The 24,399-nt window shown below is 42.2% G+C and overlaps 1 protein-coding gene across 3 annotated transcripts in view; it reads left to right on the forward strand.

Moving 5' to 3' along the window:
• The window catches only part of LOC147020002 (protein cornichon homolog 1-like), a 95,813-nt gene extending 74,652 nt beyond the window's left edge, over positions 1–21,161 (forward strand). For all 3 annotated transcript variants that reach the window (XM_085894912.1, XM_085894913.1, XM_085894911.1), the window contains 3 exons: positions 5,557–5,669; positions 11,100–11,243; positions 20,663–21,161. In XM_085894912.1, the coding sequence (XP_085751038.1) occupies positions 5,557–5,669; positions 11,100–11,243; positions 20,663–20,693 (288 nt within the window). In that variant the 3' untranslated portion in view covers positions 20,694–21,161. The remainder of the gene's footprint in view (positions 1–5,556; positions 5,670–11,099; positions 11,244–20,662) is intronic.
• The last annotated feature ends 3,238 nt before the right edge of the window (positions 21,162–24,399 follow it).

Raw genomic sequence — 24,399 nt, forward strand, 5'->3', positions numbered from 1 at the left:
GCAAACTTCAAGACATTCACCATAAAATGTTTCTTTTGCTAAAAAGTCACCATGGACAAATCTGTTTTTCATGGAAAACTCAAAACATTTCGAACGAGAAAGGCACTCGGTAGAGCATACCTCCACAAAGCTGATTAGTTTATGTTTTGTATTCCACTGATAGGCTGGATCTGGATTCGAACCTGAATTAAAATTTAATTGACTTGTTCTTGTCACCTAACCAATTGATCTACCAAGTTTTGTCCGAATCTGTCAATAGCTTTTTGCGATACCGTGCTATTTATCATTTTTGCCCAATCACTCAATGGCGACGAATTACTTAAAAATTCTCCAATCCGGATCCACAATTGAATCTTCACCAAAATCGAATCAATTATTCCTTGTTACATATCGAAGCAGCCGACCAAGTTTTGTCCATATCCATCCACAACTTTTTGAGATATCCGGCTATATGTCGTTTTGGCCCTTTCTTTCAGGATAAACAAGCTCAAATGAGCTAAGATCCTCGTCCTCTTAATGATGACGTCATAAAAACGAATATGACGTCATTGTGATGTATCAGGTTTGCGATAAATTATCTGTGCTGATGCCTGGCTTGATTCTCGCAAACAAAATTCAAACAGCTTGCCTAGTTTCGGAGATAATGGTATAGGCGATTTTCATTAGCGGCGATATTATGACGTCAACTTTTTTTCTAGGAAGAATTTCCAAAATCGGAGATGGTTACTGCCTGCGCATGGGCATTCTGCATATACATGGCAAGTTTCACGAAGATCCGATGAAAAATCTGGGTTGTGAAACAAAAAAGTCAAAAAATAGGAATGACGTCATAAAAATGGATATGACATCATAGTGATGTATCATATGTGCGGTAATTCATCTCTGCTAATGCCCTGTTCGATTCCCACAAACAGAATTCAAAAAGCTTGCCTAGTTTCGGAGATAATTTTTAGGCGATTTCCATTCGCGGAGATATTTTGACGTCATAACTTTTTTTCTTGGAGGAATTTTCAAAATTGGAGACGGTTATTGTCTGCGCAGGGTATTTTTACATATATATGCCAAGTTTCAGGAAGTTTCGATGAAAACTGGAGGCTGTGAACCAAAAAAGTCCACAAGAAGAAGATGAAGAACAACAACGTGAGTAAGAATAAAAGATCCTCCACGAGGATATAAAAAACACTTTGAAAATTGTCGAATGCAGATCCGATTCCGATCTTCACCAAAATTGAATGAATTCTTCTTTGTTGCATACCCAAGCTCTCCACCAAATTTTGGCTGAATCCGTCCACAACTTTTTGAGATATCCTGTTCACAAACAAACAAACAAATGAAAAAAAAATCACTCATAGAGCAATACTTGGCAAAACAGAACAAAGTCGAACGGCACTCGGTGGAGCGCATACCTCTGCAAGGCTGAACAGTTTATATTTTGTATCCCACTGATGGGCTGGATCTGAACCTAAATCTAATCCACTTGTTCTTGTCACCTAACCCCAACTCATACACCTTGTTTTGTCATAACTATTCCACAAGGTTTGGAGATACTGCATCATATATATATATATATATATATATATATATATATATATATATATATATATATATATATATATATATATATATATATATATATATATATATATATATACATAGTTTTTGGTACTATTTCTCAATAGAAATTTCCGATCTCTCAATTTTAGAAATCAGGCCTATGTTGACCTTTTGACCTTAAAATAATTCGTGGTTGTATTCGGTGATTTGAGTGAAACTGTTCAAACTGTATTCGTGCATTCAGTGAAAATGAAACTGTATTCAGTGAAAATCCTGTTCAAACTTCAAATCAATTGTATGAAAATTGACAATTTTAGAAATTCCTGCCTACGTTGACCTTTTGGCTGATGACCTAAAAAAAAAAGAGTTGGTGGTTGAATTTATTGACCTGATATGCAAATCCTCTTCAAATTTCAAGTCAATGCAATGAAAATTGACAATTTTAGAAATCTGGCTTATGTTGATGTTTTGGCCTTTGTTGACCTCAAAAATAATTGGTGGTTGAATTTATTGACCTGATTTGCAAATCCTGTTCAAATTTGAAGTCAATCGGATGAAAATTGAGGATTTTAGAAATTGCCCCAAGTGCAATGACCTTTTGACCTTTTGACCACAAAAAAAATAGCATTCTGTCGGACCACCAACTTCACCATTTATTGAAGTTTCATGAATAATGGTTTAAAATTGCGACCTGTAGGCAATTAAAAGTGAGCTGACAGACAAACAAATGGAAGCGATCAACATACTTGTCAAAAAAAAAGAACATTGCCAAGTAACAAATAGACAGACAGACAGTAAAGGAGTGAAAACAACCTCCATCCACCTTCGGTGGTGAAGGTAAAAACAAAAAACTGTTCAAAGTTTGCATTTCCATTTCCATATATGTCCCATATAAGGCTGTTCATGTACTTCATACAAACGTTTTCCTGATGTAAATGCATTTATTCAGGCTAGGTTGGAGTATGGTATACCCTGTACATATCCTAAGTTGTGACCTGATAAGTTGTGAATAAAGAATCTTTATTCTCTGTCTATAATTAGAAATGAACAGGATAGAACATTATAAATATATATGGAAAAATTACGGGCCCAGACCAGGAAAGAGTATGACACTAGCGGGGGAAAGAGAGTGGCACTTCTATATGTGGAGGGATTGCGTTGCTCAGCCGGTGGGTCGCCCAAATAGCTCAGATGGCAGAGCACTTGTACGGTTTGCCAGAGGACCTGGGTCTGGGAATGTAATTTTTCCACATTTATTTATAATCTCTGTACTCTAGGAACTTTCAATGGACTGTAAGTTGTGATGTGTTTGAGATATGTGGAGAATAAGCCACTTTTTCACATTAATATCGTGAGGATGATCACGGAATGTCTAGATTATAAGTTACAATATAAATATACTGGAGAGTTCATAGAACACCTTACCCCACACAATCTTGAGAAAAAGGACAGGGGAAGGGTCTTTTCAAATCTTGCTTTGCGTTTCTGAGCACCATCTATATTTCCTACGAGCCGTAATTTTGTCTGAATCTCGATATTTCCCGTCCGGAGAGCGCGAGCGGCAAATTCGATTGGTCGAGATGGCGTAAAATGGCGTAACATTTTGTCAAAGTCCTGCTAAACTGGAGGTGTTTGGAATTGCCAACAAGGCGATTTGTGTTCTTCACTGTTCAAGTATATAATTAAAATTGAAATAAAATATTCGTATTAATGGCTGTAGAAAAAAACAAACAAACTTTTTTTTTTTTTCGGAAGTTTACTCGTGGGCTATTTCATGTGCTGCTGTTGATGTACCATCCTTTACACCACTTTCTTTAACACGTTAAATTAGTTATTCATTTGGTGTTGACTTAACGGTTAAGGTGGCTGGCTTAAGATTTTCAGCTCTTGAGTTTGAGCTCCTGTTGTGCCGTGAAATAACACCAGGTCAGGTGGGTTGACTTAGCCTGTTATCCTACTGAGGTTGGCAAAATGAGTACTAGCTTACTGGTAGCATGACACAGCCATGTTTCCGGAAAATAATGCAACCAGCAGCCACAATCTGCTCATGAAACAAGAAGTTATTTGTGCCTGTTGTTTGTGTCCTTTATGATATCTTTAAAAACATTAAGTTTCCTGTTTGGAATGATCTTCAATTTCGTTTTCCTGTCAGATGGGCAGACAGAGTAAAAACAATTCCCCTACTTCTCTGCGCGCACACGCGCTTGGGACGAGATTCCATACAATTTATCAAATTCAGAGCCAAAATGCTGTTAAACTGCAGGTTCGTGTTCTCCAGTGTTCAAAATATAAAATTCAATTGACATTAAGTGGTTCCTCGATCATAGATTGACGTCTGTAGACAGACAGACAAATTGAATCAATTCCTTAACCCAGCTTTGCATTTTGTGTACAGGGTAATGATTATGGTGAGAGTTTGGTTAGGTCGGTGAACTGTTTTATTGCATCATAAATAATAAACAATGAGATGGCAGGATAATCGAGAGGTGTGTGTGCTCTCGTCTCTGAGCTGTTTAGGCTGGGTTCAAATATCGACTCAGCTATAAACTGTCATCCTGGTGTTTCCCTTGCAGAGTGAGGCATCAATGTGTGTGTGCCATCTCGAAGGTAAATGATAAACTTGGCATCCCATCAGCCAGCATAGGTTGGTGAATGTTAATATTCACCAACATATGCCACTGGGATAGGGTGCATGGCACCACGGGAAGTTTTTGCGGACCCAATCCCTTGGAGTGGACCTGTCTATTTTTGGCGGGCCTTTAATGTTGCCTTTTCCCCGGGAACTGTTCGGTCAAACTGAAGGGTAAATATGTCAAGCTGTAGGGTTGGAGCGAGGTGTCTGTAATTGAGTCAATCTAAAGGCTCGGAAGGTGATTGTATGTAATTGTGTCAATCGAAAGAGTCAGTGGGAGGTGAGTCGGTAATTGGGTCAATTTGAAAAGTGGGAATTTGATAAGGCAACCTGAAGGGTCAGTGGGAGGTCAGTCAGTAATTGGGCCAATGTGAAAGGTCGGAGGGAGGTCAGTCAGAAATTGGGTCAATCTGAAGGGTCAGGGGGAGGTGAGTCAGTAAATAGGTCAAGCTGAAGGGTTGGAGGGAGGTGTCTGTAATTGGGTCATTCTAAATGCTCGGAGGGACTTGACTCTACTTGGGTCAATGGGAGGTGAGTCAGTAATTTGGTCAATCTAAAGGGTCAGTGGGAGGTGAATTGTGGGACTTTGATCAAGATGAAGAGTCATTCAGAAGTGAATCTATAATTGGGTCAATTTAAAGTTTCAGTGGGAGGTCATTCAGTAATTGTGTCAAGATGAAGAGCCGGGAGGTCCGTCGGTAATCGGGTCAGTCTGAAGGGTTAGAGGGAGGTGAGTCAGTAATTGGGTCAATCTAATACACTATATTACGTGCTTTTGTTTATGTGAATACACCCACTGAACATTTTGTTAATTTGACAGATTGATTACCCTCCAGTGGAGAAATGACACCATTGTTGAAGGAGAAGGAATCGTATGCATAGTCATTCCCTGCTAGCCGTGGTCTAGCACGTTTAATAACGTATTCATAAACTTTGATTGCTGGGTTGATGGCTCGTGGATTCTAAAGGCTGGGCTTTGAGCCCAAGAGAATTGCCCTGGCATGGAAATGCCTGGAAAAGGTGTTTTTTTAATAGTTTGCCATAAAGACGAGTTGTTAAAAGATGTATGAGACTGGAAGTAGAATCACCAGTGGAAAGAAGTAATAAAATTAACAAATTATGAAATTAGACAATGTAATTGGACAATAGGAGTTGGACAACACTATCAGTGACATGTATAGTCATATCAGATAATTCTGACAGCCACAAATGGCGCTCAATGTTTGATACTTTATAACATCAGAAAGCAATAGAGGTTTGGTTTGCATTATAAGAGGCTGTGAAAATGAGTAGACCACATCAACAAAAGTGAGGCTGTATGAGTAGACTACACTGACAAACATTAATGGCATGTCTTGGTTCTCATGCAGCTTGTCCTGCCAGAGTACTTTATCCACAGCCTCTTCTGCGTTATGTTCCTATGTGCGTTGGAATGGCTGGCCGTGGGAGTGAACGTTCCCCTGCTCTGCTACCATGTCTGGAGGTACATTGTGTTCACAAAACACACATACACATATGCAGCATGTTGTTCAGTGGAATGCAGTTGTTTATTAATTAAATAATAGCAGAAACCCATGATAAAAATACTACAATATAAAAATGAGAAAACAAGGAAGCCTTTTATTCTTGCCCGAGTTGAAAGAGCTCAAAAATGGAAGGCTATATATTTCTTAAAAACAAATAATTTTTTTTGGAAGGGGGTGATCGAGTAGAGGCAGTGGTCTGTTGCCTATATGCTGCCTCGGTACAATTTTTTTGTCTGATTGAAAAAAAATGCAATTTTCCCATAGGTTTTTTCTTAATATTATTTTTTCTCTCCGAGGAGCATTTCCGTTTTTCAGGGTGAGACAGATGGACAGAATTATCATATATATATATATATATATATATATATATATATATATATATATATATATATATATATATATATATATATATATATATATATATATATATATATATATATTTGCCTGGCTCCATCTCAGACTGTTGAGTTGTGGGCCCATAGAAGTGCATACAGACTTAGACAAACTCTCAACGGCCAAGGTATCTGACAGGGAACTAAATATTTTGAAAGGGTGTTGGCCTAAAGGTGTATGGTACTCTGAAAAATACTTTGTGATTTTAACTCCTATGTTTCATTCTTTTGAAAGAAAACACTCCCTGGTTCACCTGAGTTCAAGTCACAAAAAGCACGTGGTTGGGAAGACTCCAATTCAAAACTGAAGGCATCAACAACTAAAGGCCCGGTCACACCTTGACGTTTTAGCCAGCAATGGCAACGTATTAAAATGTATGTAAAACGCTGGCTTACGTTGAACTTTTGATGTTTTTTTTAAAGATTCGGACATATTCATAACGACTTGGTCTTATGCATAACGTATTAGTAACGGACACAGAACGTTTCGTTGTGTTATCGATAACTTATACCAACGAATGCTGAACCTGTTGTCGGCCTTCACAACCTATGCCCAACGATAGTCTAACTTAGGCATAGCGCGTTGCATGCATCGCCGACGAGGACGTGGCGTAGGTTATGAAAAGGCTGCCGCACAACAATTCAAAGCATAACCACCGCAGAAATGGAAGTGTCAACATCGCAGTCACACCTTGGCGATCTTGCCAGCGTATGCCGACCTCTGAAAAATGCGTCTAAAACGCTGGCGCACGTCGAATACGGTATGGGTAAGTTTGGTATGCGTGAATAGAACGCTAAAGTACGCTATCATACATCGTATTAAGTGGAGTACGTCTTGTAATTTTAAACATGTTGAAAATTTTACGAAGTACTTGCTGTATGACACACGCTCCACATGTGATGGGAATAAGTTGTACTCACGTTACGCGATCGGTGACACACATCGACACACATTACTTGTAAGGTACTCATAAGTCGAAACACATCAAGGTAATGGTTGGCGTCAGTGATCCAGACTCCCGGTTTTTTTTTCTTCGGTATGACGGTGTTCAGTGTACAGTGCGGTTATGATTTAAATCGTTGAGCGGCAGCCTATTAATTATATTATATTATCACCGCACCAGAAATCGAAGTGTCAAAATCACCATCATACCGAAGGAAGGAAGAAAAAAAAACCTAAAAAAAAACCAGGGAGTCTGGAACACTGACGCTAACCATTACCTTGATGTGTTTCGACTTATGAGTACCTTACAAGTAACGTGTGTCGATGTGTGTCACCGATCGCGTAACGTGAGTACAACACGTAACTCATAGGTTTGAAATAGGTTTCGGGTACGCTAAACATTACCTCGATGTGTTTCGACTTATGAGTAACGTGTGTCGACGTGTGTCAACGATCGCATGACGTGCCTACAACTTATGGCCAGCGTTATGCGGAACATGTGAGTCATACGCTGGCATAAGTCTTAAAATTTCAAGCATGGAAAATTTGAGGACAACCGAAAAGTACAACGTTTAAAGCCAGCGTACAACGACGTATGGCAGTGTTTTTCAGCATGCTCTCAATGTTATCAAAACTTACCCATAACGTATTCGACGTGTACCAGCAGTTTAGACAAATTTTCCAAAAATCGGCATAAGCTGGCTAAAACTTCAAGGTGTGACTGGGCCTTAAGTATAACTACTCAGCAGGACCTGAACCTTGCCTGCTGGGTATCTATACTAGTTGGTGGTGCCCTCTGTTTTGAACATGCTTTGTGATAAACATTCCCTGCTGGTAACACTAGACTGAAGGAGGCCATCACATCGATATGTGATGTTTGTAATGTGTGGATAAAGGCCCGGTCACACCTTGACGTTTTAGCCAGCGATGGCAACGTGTTAAAATGTATGTAAAACGCTGGCTTACGTTGAACTTTTGATGTTTTTTTTTAAAGATTCGGACGTATTCATAGCGACTTGGTCTTATGTATAACGCATTGGTAACTACACAGAACGTTTCGTTGTGTTATAGATAACTTATACCAACGAATGCTGAACCTGTTGTCGGCCTACACAACCGATGCCCAACAATAGTCTAACTTAGGCATAGCGCGTTGCACGCATCGCCGACGATGTCGTGACGTAGCCTATTAAAAGGCTGATGCACAACGATTCAAATCATAACTGCCGTAGAAATGGAAGGGTCAAAATCGCGGTCACACCTTGGCGATCTTGCCAGCGTATGCCAACGTAACAAAAAGTGTGTCTAAAACGTTGGGGGCACGTCGAATACGGTATGGGTAAGTTTGGTATGCGCGAGTAGAACGCTAAATACGCTATCATAAGTCGTAGTAAGTAGAGTACGTCAAGAAATTTTGAACATGTTAAAAATTTTACGACGTACTCGGCGTATAACACATGTTCCGCATGCGATGGGGATAAGTTTTACACACGATATGTGGACGCTTACACACGTCCACAAACGCTACTTATAAGCTACTCATAAGTCGAAACACGTCGCGGTAATGTCTTTTTCACGCGAAACTTATTTCTAACTTATGTTTGACGTGCTTTGAACCAATTCTTTACGTAGTCCCAACACACATCGACGTATGTAGACGTATTCCAATGACGTCTTCCGGTCGACAAAAAAATAAATTAACGTGTTTCTAGCTTACAACTGCCATATAAAGACGTGTTCCCAGCGGTTTTGGGAATTGGTATATAAAAATGGTGTTCATAAAAGGGGAACCCAACAGTGTTTTCGAGTTCCTTTTTGAGTCGATGTCCATGTCAGCAGTAACAGTATCAGTATCAGTATCAGTATTAGTATTAGTATTAGTATTAGTAGTAGTTTGTTCATGTTGGCAGTAGTAGGTGAGTGTGAGGGGGAGGGTGTGGGTTATGATGGATCGTCCTTGCGTCTGCGTGTCCACGGGTAGGTTCATCGGCTGCCACTCAACGATTTAAATGGTTGCATCTCCACTATTGAAAGTAGATGCTTGCGCTCAACAATTGGATTTTTTTTACACTCAACGACTTTTAAACGGTACCACTCAGCTATTTTCATTGTTTACAATGAACGATTTAAATTGCTGTCACTCGCCTTTGTTTTTTTTGACGCTGGGGTTTGGAAATTTGAAGCGTTTCTTCTGAACGTGTTAAAACGCTCAAACTCGACTATTTTAAATAGACGCTGCCGATGGACAATTGGAATCATAGCCAAGCTAGACATCGAAGTGTGAACATCCTCGTCATGCCGAAGAAAAGTTTGAAGAATGCTGCAAATAAGTGTCCTGGCCGTGGCCGTGGACGCTGATGCAAGGATGATCCATTATACCGACGTCTTTCAGCCTATGAGTAACTTAAAAGTAACGTCTGTCGACGTGTGGCAACGATCGCGTAACGTGCCAACAACAGGTTAATCATAGGTTAGAAATAAGTTTCGGGTACGCTAAACATTACCTCGGCGTGTCTCAACTTATGATTAACTTACAAGTAGCATGTATTGACGTCTGTCAACGATCGCAGACCGTGCCTACAACTTGTGGCCAGCGTAGCGGAACGTGTGAGTCATACGCCGGCATACGTCGTGAAATTTCAAGCATGAAAAAATTTGAGGACAACCGAAAAGTACAACGTTTAAAGCCAACGTACAACGACGTATGGCAACGTACTATGACGTATGCCAGCGTGCTCTCAATGTTATCAAAACTTACCCATAACGTATTCAATGTGTGCCAGCGTTTTAGAAAAAAAATTCAAAAATCGGCATACGTTGGCTAAAACGTCAAGGTGTGACAGGGCCTTAAGGTTGCGGAGAAGGAAACAAATTCTCATCCTTTTGCTTATGGAATTAGGCGGCTCGTCGTTATATTTCAATTTATATTTTCGTTGGAATCGTATCCAGCTACCATATAGCTCATTTGTTGACTTTGCTGCAGCCTGAACTTTCAGTTGTCCATTGTATAAATTTCTTGTTATGGATTATTTAATGACCTTGAAATATGTCACGGTGTAAAATATCATATATGGAAGCCAAATATTCACTCGTGTTTAGTTATTCTTGCCTTGCCATGAACCCGAATTAGTTTTCACAGATCAAGCATTTCTTGGATTCTACACGCCCGTGTGATTCTAATATCCATAATAATGTGCGAAGCAAAGGTCGATGTGTTGGTTTGAATAACTTTGTCTGAAATGAAGCTGAAAATATTTTGCCGTCATAAAATTACCAAGTTCGTTATGTTTGCACACTCAATAATTTGTGCAAATATGGTTTGATGGGCAAATTAAAGATGAAGCCGGAGGTCGTGCAAACTTGTGCGGTTGTGGCCAAATGACTCGGTGCAGGTTTTTTAAAAAAAATATGATTTAGTTTCGGATGCATGCTGTAATGGAAAACTTTTTGGAACCCCCTCGTGAACTGAATTTTGTTTACCAAACTTTTCACAACTATACAGACAAACAAAAGCAAACTACAAAATACGATTGCCCCCTTCTCGTCTCTGCCCCCCCTACCCTCCCAAAAGATTCGCTTGAACTTTGTGGTTCAACTTTTCAAAATGAATCGGCATCTTGTGCACAGGTATTGTGTATGCACCTTGAAATGTTTCACCGCCATATTGAAAGTTTTATTAAAAATTAATTAAATTGCAAATCATACCGGAAATTGGTTCAAAACAGAACACTCCTTCATCATTTGTCATTCTGCTCTTCTTGAAGTAAAAAGTCAAAAAACACAATGTTTGTGAGAGTAACACAAATAACAGCGATCGTGTGTGCTCCTGTTCATTTTCGTTTGAATGCAGGCACATCGCTTCTCCAGTGAAAATAATAAAACATGGTCCCACATAGAAGGACACGGGCTGGAGGCATCCTCAAAATAATGTTAATGGTTGAAAAATTTATACATCCCGAAACACTGTATTTGTGATGGAATCGTAATAGAAAGGTGATGATTTTCAGTGGTAAAGTTTCCATCATGCTGCAAATTTTTGCTTCTGTTCAAAGATACCTAAGAGGACCAGCGGTCTCTACTCCAGGCCACTATGACCCAGCAGAGGTACTGAGCACGCAAGTGTTGGCCTATTGCCGTAAAGAGGGCTGGTGCAAGTTGGGATTTTACCTCCTGTCCTTCTTCTACTACTTGTACAGGTGAGCTGCAGCGTATCCCACTCAACTTTCGCAAACACATCAATTGATTAGTGAGCTGCAGCCCACGCTTTCACTGCCGTCATCTTCTGGTGGGCAAAGCTGGCACACACACACACACACACACACACACACACACACACACACACACACACACACACACACACACACACACACACACACACTCACTTCGAAGCTGTCTAACCTGGGTTTTGATCTCGACCCAGCTATAAACTGTCATCCCGGTGTTTCACAGGTAGGTTGATTCATAAATGTATGTGCCGTCCCTTTGATGGATGCTGAACGGGCGTTGCATCTGCCGGCATGAGCTGGTGGACGTTAAAGATCCCACGGTGTCTTTCGCGAAGAGTAGCCGAGCTATCGTTTTCACCCTGAACTAATTACAAATTCCTGTCCGAACCTTAGTCGAGCATCACACCTGGCCAGCCGGTGCGTGAAAGACTTGGGCAAAGCTTCCCCCTGCCAACCCCACAATAATGTGGGAATAACTGCGGACGTTAAAGAAGATGATTGGTTGTCACAGGCCCAAAATGACCTGATATAAATTCCTCCACACATGAAGTAGCTGCATGATGGCATGTGAAGCACAAAAACAATGTCACTTTGACGTTTGCATTTGAGCATTATTTTTAATGGGCTGTTTCTCAAGTCGTTGTCAGGCTGATATTTTTTTGGCAATTCCACCATGACATCAGCACAACTCGGTGGATAAAGATGTTTGTTTTGAATTGACAAAAACAACAACCCAATTTGTGCAAGCCAGCATTTTAAGCTTCAGTCTTTAAAACTGATTAACCTGATTAACGTCAGTGTTTCTTGGAGTAATGAGTGCAGAAGTGGCATTGTTAGTAGTTGTGCGCTACAAACGATTGCAGATATTCAAGAGATACTCCATGTAATTGTGCTGTAAGCAAGCCAGCTCGCTCGTGGTGTGGGTGAAGCCTCGTTCCATTGCTCTCACTGGTGTGTGTTCGATTTCCATGACCTCTGTAGACATTTCCGCACCTTATGGCACAGTGGTGACATATCCAGGATTGGTTGTGAGCCGTGGGAATGTTCACGACTTGTCTGGGTGTTCCCATGCTTGCTTGCTGGTCACCGGTAAACTTGCTGGTCAAATCAGTAGGAGTACACTCACCTCTGAGCTTTGTAGTTGCTGTTTGATTACCTCTGCCACCGAAGGTGGATGGAGGTTATGTTTTCACCACCGTCCGTTTGTCTGTGAGCAGGATATCTCAGAATGTTGCGGACGGATATAGACGGAATTTGGTGGACAGGTTGGCTGTGTTATAATGACGAATTAATTCGATTTTGGTGAAGATCTGGATCTGGATACTAGAAATTTTTTCAGTGATTCTTCACCATTGAGAGATTAGGGCCAAATATGATATATAGCACGATATCTTAAGAAGTTGTGGACGGATTCGGCCAAAATTTGGTGGACAGGGTGTGTGATAAGTAAGAATGTATTCGATTTTTGATGAAGATCCGAATCTGGATCTGGATACGTGAATTTTTAAATGATTCTTCGCCTTTGAGAGATGCAGCAAAAATAATAAACTGTATCGCATGATATCTCAAAAAGTTGTGGACGAGTGATTACAAAAGTTGGTGGATGAGTTGAGAAGGTGAGAATAACAAGTTGATTCGATTTTGCTTAAGATTCAGATCCAGATCCAGCCGATCAGTGAGATACAAAACATAAACTGTTCAGCCTCGCGGAGGTATGCGCTGCACTGAGTAACGTTCTAGTTCCCAATGGAATATAATGCGACTGTAAATTTTCATCATGGTGTTTGGCAGGCAAGTAATTGCTTCATAAAAGCTTTGGCACTGACATGACATTGGGCCATTAAACGCCTCACCTTTGACGCTGCAGAAAGTTTTCAACGGGCAGAGGTAGCGCTTCAGTGTGGTTTGCTCATTACACGATGGCATGATCAGGTCGTAGTGCTGATTTGCATACTTTTTACAAGATTTCCTTTATTAAAACTCTTTGGATGTTTGTGTTGATACCGGCTTGGTGTTTGCTTGCTGATTAAAATTCATGCAGCAATAGCTGTGATGGCACTCAAATTTGCTGGACTACAATCACCGAAGGATGTGCGTATACGGGGTGGAACATTTGATCATGACAAGATTTTCTGAGTAATACAGTTGTGAATGAATTTGAAATTTCCTTAGCTTGCACAGAGTTTTCTTCAAAACAGGGACTGTATTAAAAAAAATAATGGGACATGCGGCAAAAGTGATACATCTTGCAGCGGATCTTTATCTATGACACGTATAATGAAACAAAGCCAGTGAAGAGGGCGCAGAGAGAATTTCAGAGAATATTCCCAGCATCTGATGTACCTACTTACAAAACAATAAAGGTGTAAGTGTGAAAGATGAAAGATATTGGATCATTAAAGAATGCGAATAAGGGTTGTTCATGACCGTGTTCATGTTCGTGTCCCAGAGACGGTGAAGCTGTACGGCAACGCATGGAGAGAAATTCACACAAATCAACAAGACTACTCTCAGCTGAAATAGGAATCAGTCACACATTAGTGCGATGAATACTGGAGGGAGACATTGGGCTTTGACGTTACAAAATCAGCTTTTCCAGGCACTTGATGAAAATTATTACAGAAGATGGTATGGATGTTGTAACTGCCTTTCTGAAGCACTGGAAAATGAAGACCTTTGTATTGTTGAGATAATTTTCTCTGATGACTGCTTTTACATTAAAATGGGATGATGAATAAACAGAATTGGAGATTCGGGGAATTGGAAATGCAAAAAGAACATAAAGAAGCACCACTTCTTTATGTTCCTCCAAAATACCATCCTCCAAAAATCACCGTCTGGTGTGGATCGAGTTTGTCACAAATCTACGGTCCCTATCTTTTGTAGACGTAAATAGCGAAACAGTAGAAATTGTTCCGGTGGAAGGATATACGAAGATGTGCAAGGAACTTTGTTGCAGGAGGAGGTCATTTGGCCCATCGTGCCCACGTTACACCAACACCAGATACAATCATCCATCCACACACAAACTGCCGAACATTCCTGCCAATATCCATGTCCTCCTCTATTATCTCCAATGCTTCCAGATACCTACTGTACCTAATTCCAATGTAAAACCATCGACTCTTTCAGCTGACTTTCTTTCTTGGGAGATCATTCCATGCAGTTTCTAGGAGAATGGCGCTCGGTAGAGTGCATACCTCTGTCAAGCTGAACAGTTTACGTTTTGTGTAGCCCTTCCCTTATGTCAACTGGGTTTATCGGGCAAAATGCATTGCGAGGGCTTTTAGGCAGGTCTTTATTCCCATTCTTTATATTATTTATTGTACTTCACACACAAACCCTTCCCTTTTCTTCATGCAAGCATGCAGATCAGAGCAACAGGCAGCTTATTTGCATATGCACACCATTTCCCATTCAAAATTCGTGCCATTATCAAACAGATACTCACCTCAGACCTTCTCCAGACTCGGACCACAACGCTACAATATATTGTTGTGGTTGAGGAAATTCGCAAACCACCATTCAGGTCCTGTAGGTGAGATATCTCTGTAAGTACATGTGTAGTTAGCCCCAAACCCGTTGTTTAGAGGGAATATTTGTGATTCATTCGGGCTGCGACCCTTTAAGACAGCCGTTTTTCTGTTCTATCCTTATTTTGAACCAACCACGTCTCAACCGCCATCACACAACAACCACCAACCGCAACGCCGCTTCACAACAACAACAACGCCAACAGCCACGACCTTTACCGTCACAACTCGCTCTCGCAAACATCGCATCTCCACCATTCCAAGCGTCGCCATGGCCATAAACCACCACAATAAACCCTCCACCACCTTCACCTCTTCTCCTTCTGCGGCCATTCCCGCACCACTTATGAACGCCGAGCGTCAGGCTGTCCTGGCCTCGTGCGGGACGCGCGCTGAGCCGCGGGTGCAAAAAGCAGCCTTTCCGAGGAAAAGTCGGATCAGGAATGATACACGCCCACTTCTGTTCCGTCCTATCAGCAAGCGTGGGGCGATTTGGCCCCACCTCCAGGCGCGTCGGAGTAGAATCGATATATGCAAATTCGAGGATCAGGGGAGGTTCACGCCCACTTTTCCTCCGTCCAATGGGCGAGCGTGGCTACGCCCCCGAGCTCATCCTGATCCGGAAATTTGCATATGGGTTCTCCTGCCGTACTATAAAGCGCCGAGCGCGGGGCGAATTCAGTCAGCTTTGGGCTCGGGCGAGTTGGAGAGGTGTGGCGGCGGCGGAGTGTGGCAGCAGCAGTCAAGACGGGTCTGGAGGAGAGTCGGAGTCTGTCGGGGTTCGGGGTCTGTCGGGGAGCTGCAGAGAGGGGAAGCCGGGAACGCGGTCAAGGTCGCAGTGGAGTCGCTCCTCGCGGGACCCAAGCAAGCCAGCTATCCTCTTTCCCCAGAGCATCAACAATTCCCCCCTTTTTCCCCCCCGCGCTGAGATAGTGCGGAAAGGGGGCCCTGTTCCCACCCCATTCCAAGCAGTGCCAACGAAACCCGCGGAGGAGCGCGGAGTCGGGGCACCGCCGCCACATTTGCGGCTCATCACAAGACGGGTAGGCTCCGCCCGGTCTCGCGCCCACAGACCACGTCTGCCCCCTTGTCGTTGAGGGTGGCCCTTTTCTTTTGCTTTTGAGTATATGTGTTGTCGGCGCCGTCTGTAAAGTAAAACTGTGTAAGTGTTGCCGTGTGCTCGCGTAGTCGGTCGTATCTCTGCATTGTTGTGTTTCTTTTGTTGCAATTGCTTTTGGTGCATAATTGTTGTAATTGTATATGTGTGCTTTCTGTGTGCGGCTGAATAAATGTGCCTTATGTTGAACTGTTTTTCCCGTTTCACTTCGTCTTTTCTTTAATTGAATCTCCATCTTACTTCACATAAAGGGTTGGTAGTGGGCTAAATACACCCGATAATTAATCGGAACCGTCGAGGTTGACGATAACACCACTCGGTTATCCCGATAGTACGGAACGGGTCGCTTAAGTGGCCCGTGTCCGAAGTCGACCTGCGGCGAGGTGCGATCGCCCGGTCTACCCTCCGTGTGGGTACCTAGGTAGGTTGAATTTGGCGAACAACCCTATCCCACGCGGGGGGCCGATTGGCACGATCGTGGTGAGGCTGAAAGGCCCACCCGTGACTAGTTCCCGGCGTTGGTCCGAGAGGGTCACGACTGAATTGTCCGTCCGGTGGGTGACGTGCCGCGATTCGAGTTACGTGGCCGCTCGCATGCCGGCGGGCGCGAATTCGCAACAATATATACAACCACTACAACGCCTTCATTAAAAAAAATCCCGACATCAATCGAAACTCGCTTACCTTTGCCATTAACTGCTACAACCGCTACGATGCCTCAACCACCTCACCGTAACTCACCGCTATCGCACATCAACCACCACTCCATAACTTACCGCTACGAATGCCACAACCACAGTCATCATCACAGATGCCCACCACTGCCCTTTGGAGGTGGTGGGGAACAATGGGCACCACATACCACTGCGGATGCTTATGTTTGGAACATTCTGGCATGTAGCTTGAAGCGCAAATGTGCGCTAAAATCAGTTCAACATCGTATGGATAGCCATTGCGCTCTGCTCAATTTTGGTCTGCTTTTGGTGTCCAGCACATGCTCGTGGTTGGAGAGCGCCACCACCCCATGTTAATATCGGAGATGAGTTGCATGGTGAGGCGCAAAGCAAATAAGACCATTTCCAGTGCCAAGTCCTCGTATGGGTGTGGCAAACACTTGGGGAAGCACCCATGCACCAATGGAGGTGCTCGGAAACCCCTACCATCTATCCTGATTCGCCTTTAGGCTTCTCCCTCGCTAAACAACTATAAAACACCCTGCAAGGGGGAGGGAAGAGAAACAATGCTTTTTGCTTGGTCGGCTGTGCTGGACAGAAGGCGGAGCTGAACAGGCGGATGAAGCTTGTGGAGCGGAGCTGGTGGATTGGAGCGCTGGGTGGGCAAGCGATTCATGCGACGAGCACATTCATGAGTGGCAAGCCAAAGCACCTTTACATGCACAGACTTTCTCACACCTCATTTGGACTATCTTCTCACACGTTCTGTCTCTTGTTTTCCGTCTCGTCTGCTGTGGACTCAAAAGAGCAATTGGTGAGGGCAAGTCCTGAACAACCGCTCTTTTCAGAGCGATCCCACAGACATGCACCTTTTTCCATTTTCTTCTCTGCACCTCACCCACATTCCTCCTGCACCTCATCGCACCCCTCATACACCTTCGAACACACACCATTAGACATCCTCAATTTTCCTCCCCTCCTCCCGCTCCGAAGCAAATGGGAAGCGTGGGTCTTGTTGACCATGCCAGGTACAAATGAGGTCGCATCACCTCATCTTTCCTCATCTATCTTTGCTTTCTAACTTTCCTCAGGGTATGTTTCTGATGGCACCTGTTTTGTGTAGTGTAAGTTAAGGTTGTAGAAGTTCTCAATAACGGGGTGAATTCTGCACTGTCTTGTTTCTTTGCAAATGTTTGCATTTCACTTGCTTCACTTGTTGAAATAAACCTACTTTTGTTATAAATGTTCCCAGCGCGTAGCATATTTTCCTTTTTGGTCCAGCAGTGTCTGCCCGTAGTGCTAGCTGGGAAGTTCTGTCCCACGTGATTTTCTCTTGATTAGCCAGTGCATACTCGCAGCTCTGCTCAGCTTAAGAACCTGCCAGAACTCAAAGAAATGTGTGCCTTCCGTCCTCACGACTGGGTGTGGTGAAACTCAAACTCCAGATCCACAACAATGTCGTTTTTGGCCCAAATTTCTCAACGGTGAAGAATCACTTACAAAATTAAAAAGTTCTACTATCCAGATCCGGATTGGGATCTTCACCAAAATCTCGAATCAATTTGTCCTTATCACACACCCAACCTGTCCACCAAGTTTCGTACAAATCCGTCCATGACGTTTTTTAGATATTGTGCTGCATGTCGTTTTAGCCCTGTCAATCAATGGTGAAGAATCACGTTAAAAAATGTTGGATTCCGAACTTAAACTTCAACAAAATTTTGTCATTTTGCCCTTGTCATATACCTAACCTGTCCACCAAAATTTTGTCTGAATCTGTCCACAACCATTTGAGATATCCTGTTCACAGACAAACAGACAGGGGTGAAAACATAACCTCTGCCCACCTTCAGTGGCAGAGGTAAATACTCTGACTGAAAGACCTCTGCCTTATTACTGTCGTATCTCTCTTCTTTACAATCAGGATATTGTCCCTTGTCCTGTCACTGTCGATTCTGCTGCAAAACTCTTCTGCTTTTGGTTTGTCTATATCCTTCATTACATTGAACATTTCTGTCTGATCCCATTTTAATCACCTCCTTTATAAAGTGGAGTCTCCTTCAGCCGTCCCTCATACCTTAGTGTAGCTAGTCCCAGAATCGATCTATGAGCCCTCTGCTGAACCCTCTCGATGGCAGCTGCAGGCTTGCTCAGATGGAGCGATCAAAACTGGACACAATATTCCAGATGAGTCCTCACTAAATTCCTCTGTGGATTCAACAACAGGGAGCTACATTCCACACCTCTCATGAATGGCTCACCTGGTGGAGGAAAAATTTCCGAATTGCCTTATCAGTCACAGAACCAAATTCCCACGGCCCTACAGATCTCCTGACTTGTCAGTGCAGGAATATTTTTTCACGGGGACAAGTCAAAGGGAGAGTGTTTCAGTTGAAACCAATGACAATTGATGTATGAATGATGTAGTTATTCCCATTATCTCGGGAGTTACACAAGACACCCTTCAGAAAGTGATACGTAACCTGTTCAGAGTTGTATGGAACGAAAATGTGAAACCAGAAAATGTATTGAACAGAGGGGAGGTCATATTGAACATTTGTTACATTTATTGAAACTTGAGGATTATATAAATATTTCGCATTAAAAAAGTTATTTCATATATGTCACTGGTGTCAACTTCTTATTATATATATGTGTGTATATATATATATATATATATATATATATATATATATATATATATATATATATATATATATATATATATATATATATATATATATATATATAAATATACATACATAATACCGGCGTAGTGGCGTGTGCCTGTAATCCAGCTACTCGGAGGCTTGGTTTGGAGGATCGCTTGAGAACGGGAGCTCTGCGCTGGGCCGTGCTATGAGAGGGTGTAGGGCAGCCCAGAATCATGGCGAAACCCAATCCTTATCCCTTTGTCGTAAGAGGCGACCGGGTTGCATCAGGAAGGGCATCAGGTGTAAAACCTATTCCAAATCAGTATGCGGATCATAACGGATGATCCGCTGTGGCGACCCCTAACGGGAGCAGCCGAAAGACGAACAACAACTCTGCTCTGCTCTTATGTGTTCCATCCCCACCTATTGTAAATATATATCCATGTGTTAAATGTATCAGCTCGTTTTGGTGTCTTCCTCATTGGTTTAACACGGTGCATGTTGGGAAATTTGGGGAAGCGGAAAAGTGTGCATTTGGACCGCCGGGACCTCGGTAACCACCCGCTCGGGTTACGCACGGGCCGAGCATGGAAACGACTCATCCCGTTCGAGTCCCGTCAAGAGTGTGAATACTCGGTAGCTCACCACATGGGTCTCTAGGTATTTTGAAGTTGGGCAAATAACCCTGTCCCACATGGTGGAATTGACGATTCACGTTCCTGGAAGGGACCCGTATCCTTGGAGTTTTCCAAACGGTACGATCTAGATTCCGGGTGTTCGGTAGAGTCGACCCTACTGCTCCACCTCGTGGTCATGCTCGCAGCCGACGCCCGGCTCTGCAAAAATATGACAGAGGAGAGTGGAGTTCAAGGTTGGCTTGCGCATTTTTGGAGAGCCATGATTAAAGAGGAACGCTGGCACATTTTGAGAGGCATCGGACTCAGTAGGCTTGTGCATTTTGTGGAGATCCGTGATCAGAGAGGAGGCACGAGGTGCTTTGTTTTTGGAGAGGCGAGAGCGGACGGTGAGCACACGCCAAGGAGGATGACACAACCATTGAATTCATGCACATCGTTCCTGGTGTATAGACTTCGATGTTTTTACGTTTTTCTTAAAATGTTTTTTTTTTTTCTTGTGTAATAATCTTCCTCATCAGAAAACTTTTTTGTGGCTGGAAGCATTTTCTCATTAATTTCTTGTTTCAAGAAAACTTATTTTCAGAAAATATTTTTTTTATTAAGAAAATTATTGTTGGCACTGAATGCTCCACTGAAATATAAACTGATGACTTGTTATCCGCTGTGGCGACCCCTGATAAATGGAACGCATCCAAATTAAAAATCATAACGTTGTGCAATTTAATTGGAAGTGTTTTTAATCCCTGGTTACGTTTCTGTTGTATTTTCAACAGCATGACCTACAATCTGATGAGTCCAGCATGAGGCGTCTGCACAATGTCTAGAAAAAGATGATGAGACGAGAGCCATGAAGATTGAGCCCAGCACAACCCAAAGGGATCTACAGTTTTATGATTTGTAAATCTCTCGATTTGTAACTTTGATCTGAATCTCTTGCAATGAATAGGGAATTTCGAGACGTCTCCAGATGTTTTGTTTTGATGATGAATGATGAGAACATACCCCCCTTGAAAGCACATCATCATTCACACCTTTTAAGATGGATGTGCAGCCGTCCTCGTTTTTTTCCAATGCATGCTTGCTGTCGGATTGGGTGTTTTTGTTCTTATCCTTTTGAAAGCATTGTTGACCATGTTGTTGTTTGATAAAGATTTTGTGCAAAGAAATCAGAATGAGATTGTGACAATTTTGAGTGTTGTTTGGATTGTACTTTTTAATTACTAATTCATGATATTTAAATTGAAGCAAACTTGTTTTGCTTCATGAAGAATGCCCACTCGACAGAAGTTCTTTTAATATTGTATTGTAGAAAATCCCAGGCAATGCCATTGGCTTGCAATTGCATGATTCGTTTTTCACCATCTATCTAATTATCAATTGATGTGTCTATCTCTCCATGTTTGTCTGTCTATGCATTTACTGAATTTTAGTAGTTTTTTTTTTTTTGGATACAAAATATAAGCTCATAGAATTGTGAGGTGACAGAGGGCAGAAGGTAAGACACGGATCATGGGGCAGTGGAGACAACATGTCGATACAAGAGAATAAACTAACAGGAGGAGGAGAGAGAAGAGCGAAGGAAACAGCAACCGTCAAATATATGGGGAGAGGGCGGGAGGATTCATGGGGGTAGAAAAGATCATGGGTAAGAATGGAGAATGATTTCCGGTGGTGGTGGACCACCAACTTGAGGGCCTGGAGAGGGGAGTGGGATTGAACGGACTGAGAAAGAAAGTTCCACAAGCAGGGGAAAAGAGGAACGGAGTAGTGGAGGTGAGAAATAAACTTGGATCTTGAGAGTTTCACAATGAAAGTGTTGCTGGAAAAATACATGCTACCTGGAGGTATGAAATAGTAGAGGGAGCAAGACCTGGGGAGAGGTGGTATAAAACAGAATTGGAACAATTTGATTGGTTAATGAGAAGCTTGAGCCCATAATTGTGAAAAATTACTATCGGTGGGAAACTTTTTGCGGAAACACGAGCATCCCATACTTGATCTTCCCCGAGTATACTGTCGTGTATTGTACAGGTCGCAGGCAATAATTAGTGCAAGCAGTCATACACCATAAAATAAACAACGGTTGATTGAACAGGACTATGACACAAACAGCCTTGGTGTGTTTATAGTGTACTGTGGTTTGTCACCAAAATCGGTGGATTTCACTGCTTGTAGGTGGTAATAATAACTAAAATTGCCATCACAAAAAATAACAAACCTTATGCACGTACAAAACAACCGATAGTTTTATAACAGTAAAATATAACCGGTCATTATGCACGCACGCACACACTTCCTTTACTAGTAAGTTCAACACAGCAAACCATTGGGCCCATCAAAACCTGCGATAGTATTGCCAACTTATGGTCTGTTTGTGCTCATATTATTATTAACTAGCAAAGTAGCCACCTGATGGGCAATCTTCTTCCAAGTATGCAACATGTTCTTCTGATGCATATCTTTATTTTGGCAGTGTATAGGCAACGGACAGCTTTGTGGAGGCAAAAAACCAAAACAAAACCCTGGTTACATGCATGAAGCAAAAACATACCGACGACTTATAATTCAAAACACCTCACTACACTGGGAAACATGGGGACAGGATCACTGAACTGTAAATGGTGCAGACTTGTAATGCTCTCTCCTACCTGCAGGCGGCGCTACACGATACACGCTTACATTGAGAATTCCACTCCCCCAAAGACCATTGGCAAAGATTAAAAAAAAAAACACCTTGAAACATCAATGGGGTCATGCTGATCCTACTATGTAGCAAATCTAGATGTTATCAACCCACAACTGTAGGAGGAGTAGCACAACAAACAGCAGTCCATGAATTATAGTAAGGATGCTGATTATTATCAAGCAATCAGCACGTTCCGTTTTCATTCTTCAGCATGACTCGGCCAGGGTTCAAACCACCGGCCTGAGACCTCCAAGACTCAGAGCAGACGCTCGAACCATTGCACCACCAAGCTTGGTATGATTGTGTTTTTCTGGGAACTTTGCAGTCCAGGAGTCAATTTTTACGATCTACGACTAAAGGTTTTTATTGATGTTTTCGCAAAATAAGCACAGTTTGAAAATCAGCAAATTGGATCAGGAAGTGAAACCCTTTGCCATTTTCTTTTATCCTCTAACAATCTAACGGGAGCTGCATCTCGATGATCTACTCCGGCCCGTCATGATTATCATGATGGACAAATCCTCGATGAAGCCCAATGTTGAGGCTGCAAAATGGTCGCCAGGTGGAAATGTGCCATGTGTGCAGAATGGAATTTTTGATAAGCTTAAAAAGAGGGTTGATCTGCTTTCTTTTCTTTCACTGCAGAGATTATTACCAGCGTGGTTTGCACAATGTGAAATCAAAGGCATTTGCTTGATTAGCTGATTAAGTAGTTGGATTCTTTGGCAATAGGTGGAAAAACAGGATGATCAAATCCATTACATTTCAAATACCAAACTAGTTTTACAATCAAAATCTACTTTCAGAGGTTCATCAGTGAGTGTCGGGGAGTGTTTTAGGCAAAATAATATTTTGGAAAAAATAGTTCGATTATTACCTCCGCCACCTGAGGTGGATGATGGAGGCAGGGCCGGATTTAGACATGTGGTGGCCCCTGGGTAGCCTTCAGTAGTGGAGGCCCACCCTACCTGAGAATACCAAAAAGGTGACAACACATATTTACATTCATCCATAAAGTATATTTTTCAAGAAGAAATAATCTGAACTTCTCCTCCCTAAAACTCCTCCTAGGGCTTTTGGCGAGGAGCACTAACAATTATGTCTTTGAAATGCGACCATCTCAAGGAAGTGCAGTGTCAACTTTTGACCTTCAAATTCTCAAGGTTAAGGTCAAGGTCACACAAAAGGTCAAAAACACATTTTGCCCCATATATTCGCCCCATGGAAAGATACAGGTTAGCCGTTGAAATTTTCTGATAGGTCACAACAGGGCCTACAAAAAAAAAAATCTTATTTCACCAAAGTTGTGTGACCTATATCTTCTGAGATCGGTAGGGGTCAAAGTTCAACAAAAACACATTTTGGCCCATATCTTCGCCCCACGGAAAGATACAGGTTAGCCGCTGACATTTTCTGATAGGTCACAACAGGGGCTACAAAAAACCTCACTAGACTAAAGTTGTGTGACCTATATCTTCTGAGATCGGTAGGGGTCAAAGTTCATGACGTTGGTCAAAAACACATTTTGCCCCATATCTTCGCCCCACGGAAAGATACAGGTTAGCCGCTGAAATTTTATGATAGGGCACAACAGGCCCTACAAAAAACTTCTTTGACCAAAGTTGTGTGACCGATATCTTCTGAGATCAGTAGGGGTCAAAGTTCGTGCCGTTGCCAAATACGTATTCGCTGCAAGCGAATGCAGCCCTCTAGTTATTATTATTATTATTATTATTATTATTATTATTATTATTATTATTCGGTAAATGAAAGTCCGAGAAATGGTTGAGGACGTGGTCGATACCGGATTCAAACAACTAAAAT

The sequence above is a fragment of the Eptatretus burgeri genome, chromosome 9 (genome assembly GCF_056783735.1).
Source record: "Eptatretus burgeri isolate ZD-2024b chromosome 9, Ebu_testis_v1, whole genome shotgun sequence".
In the NCBI taxonomy this organism is placed as follows: domain Eukaryota; kingdom Metazoa; phylum Chordata; class Myxini; order Myxiniformes; family Myxinidae; genus Eptatretus; species Eptatretus burgeri.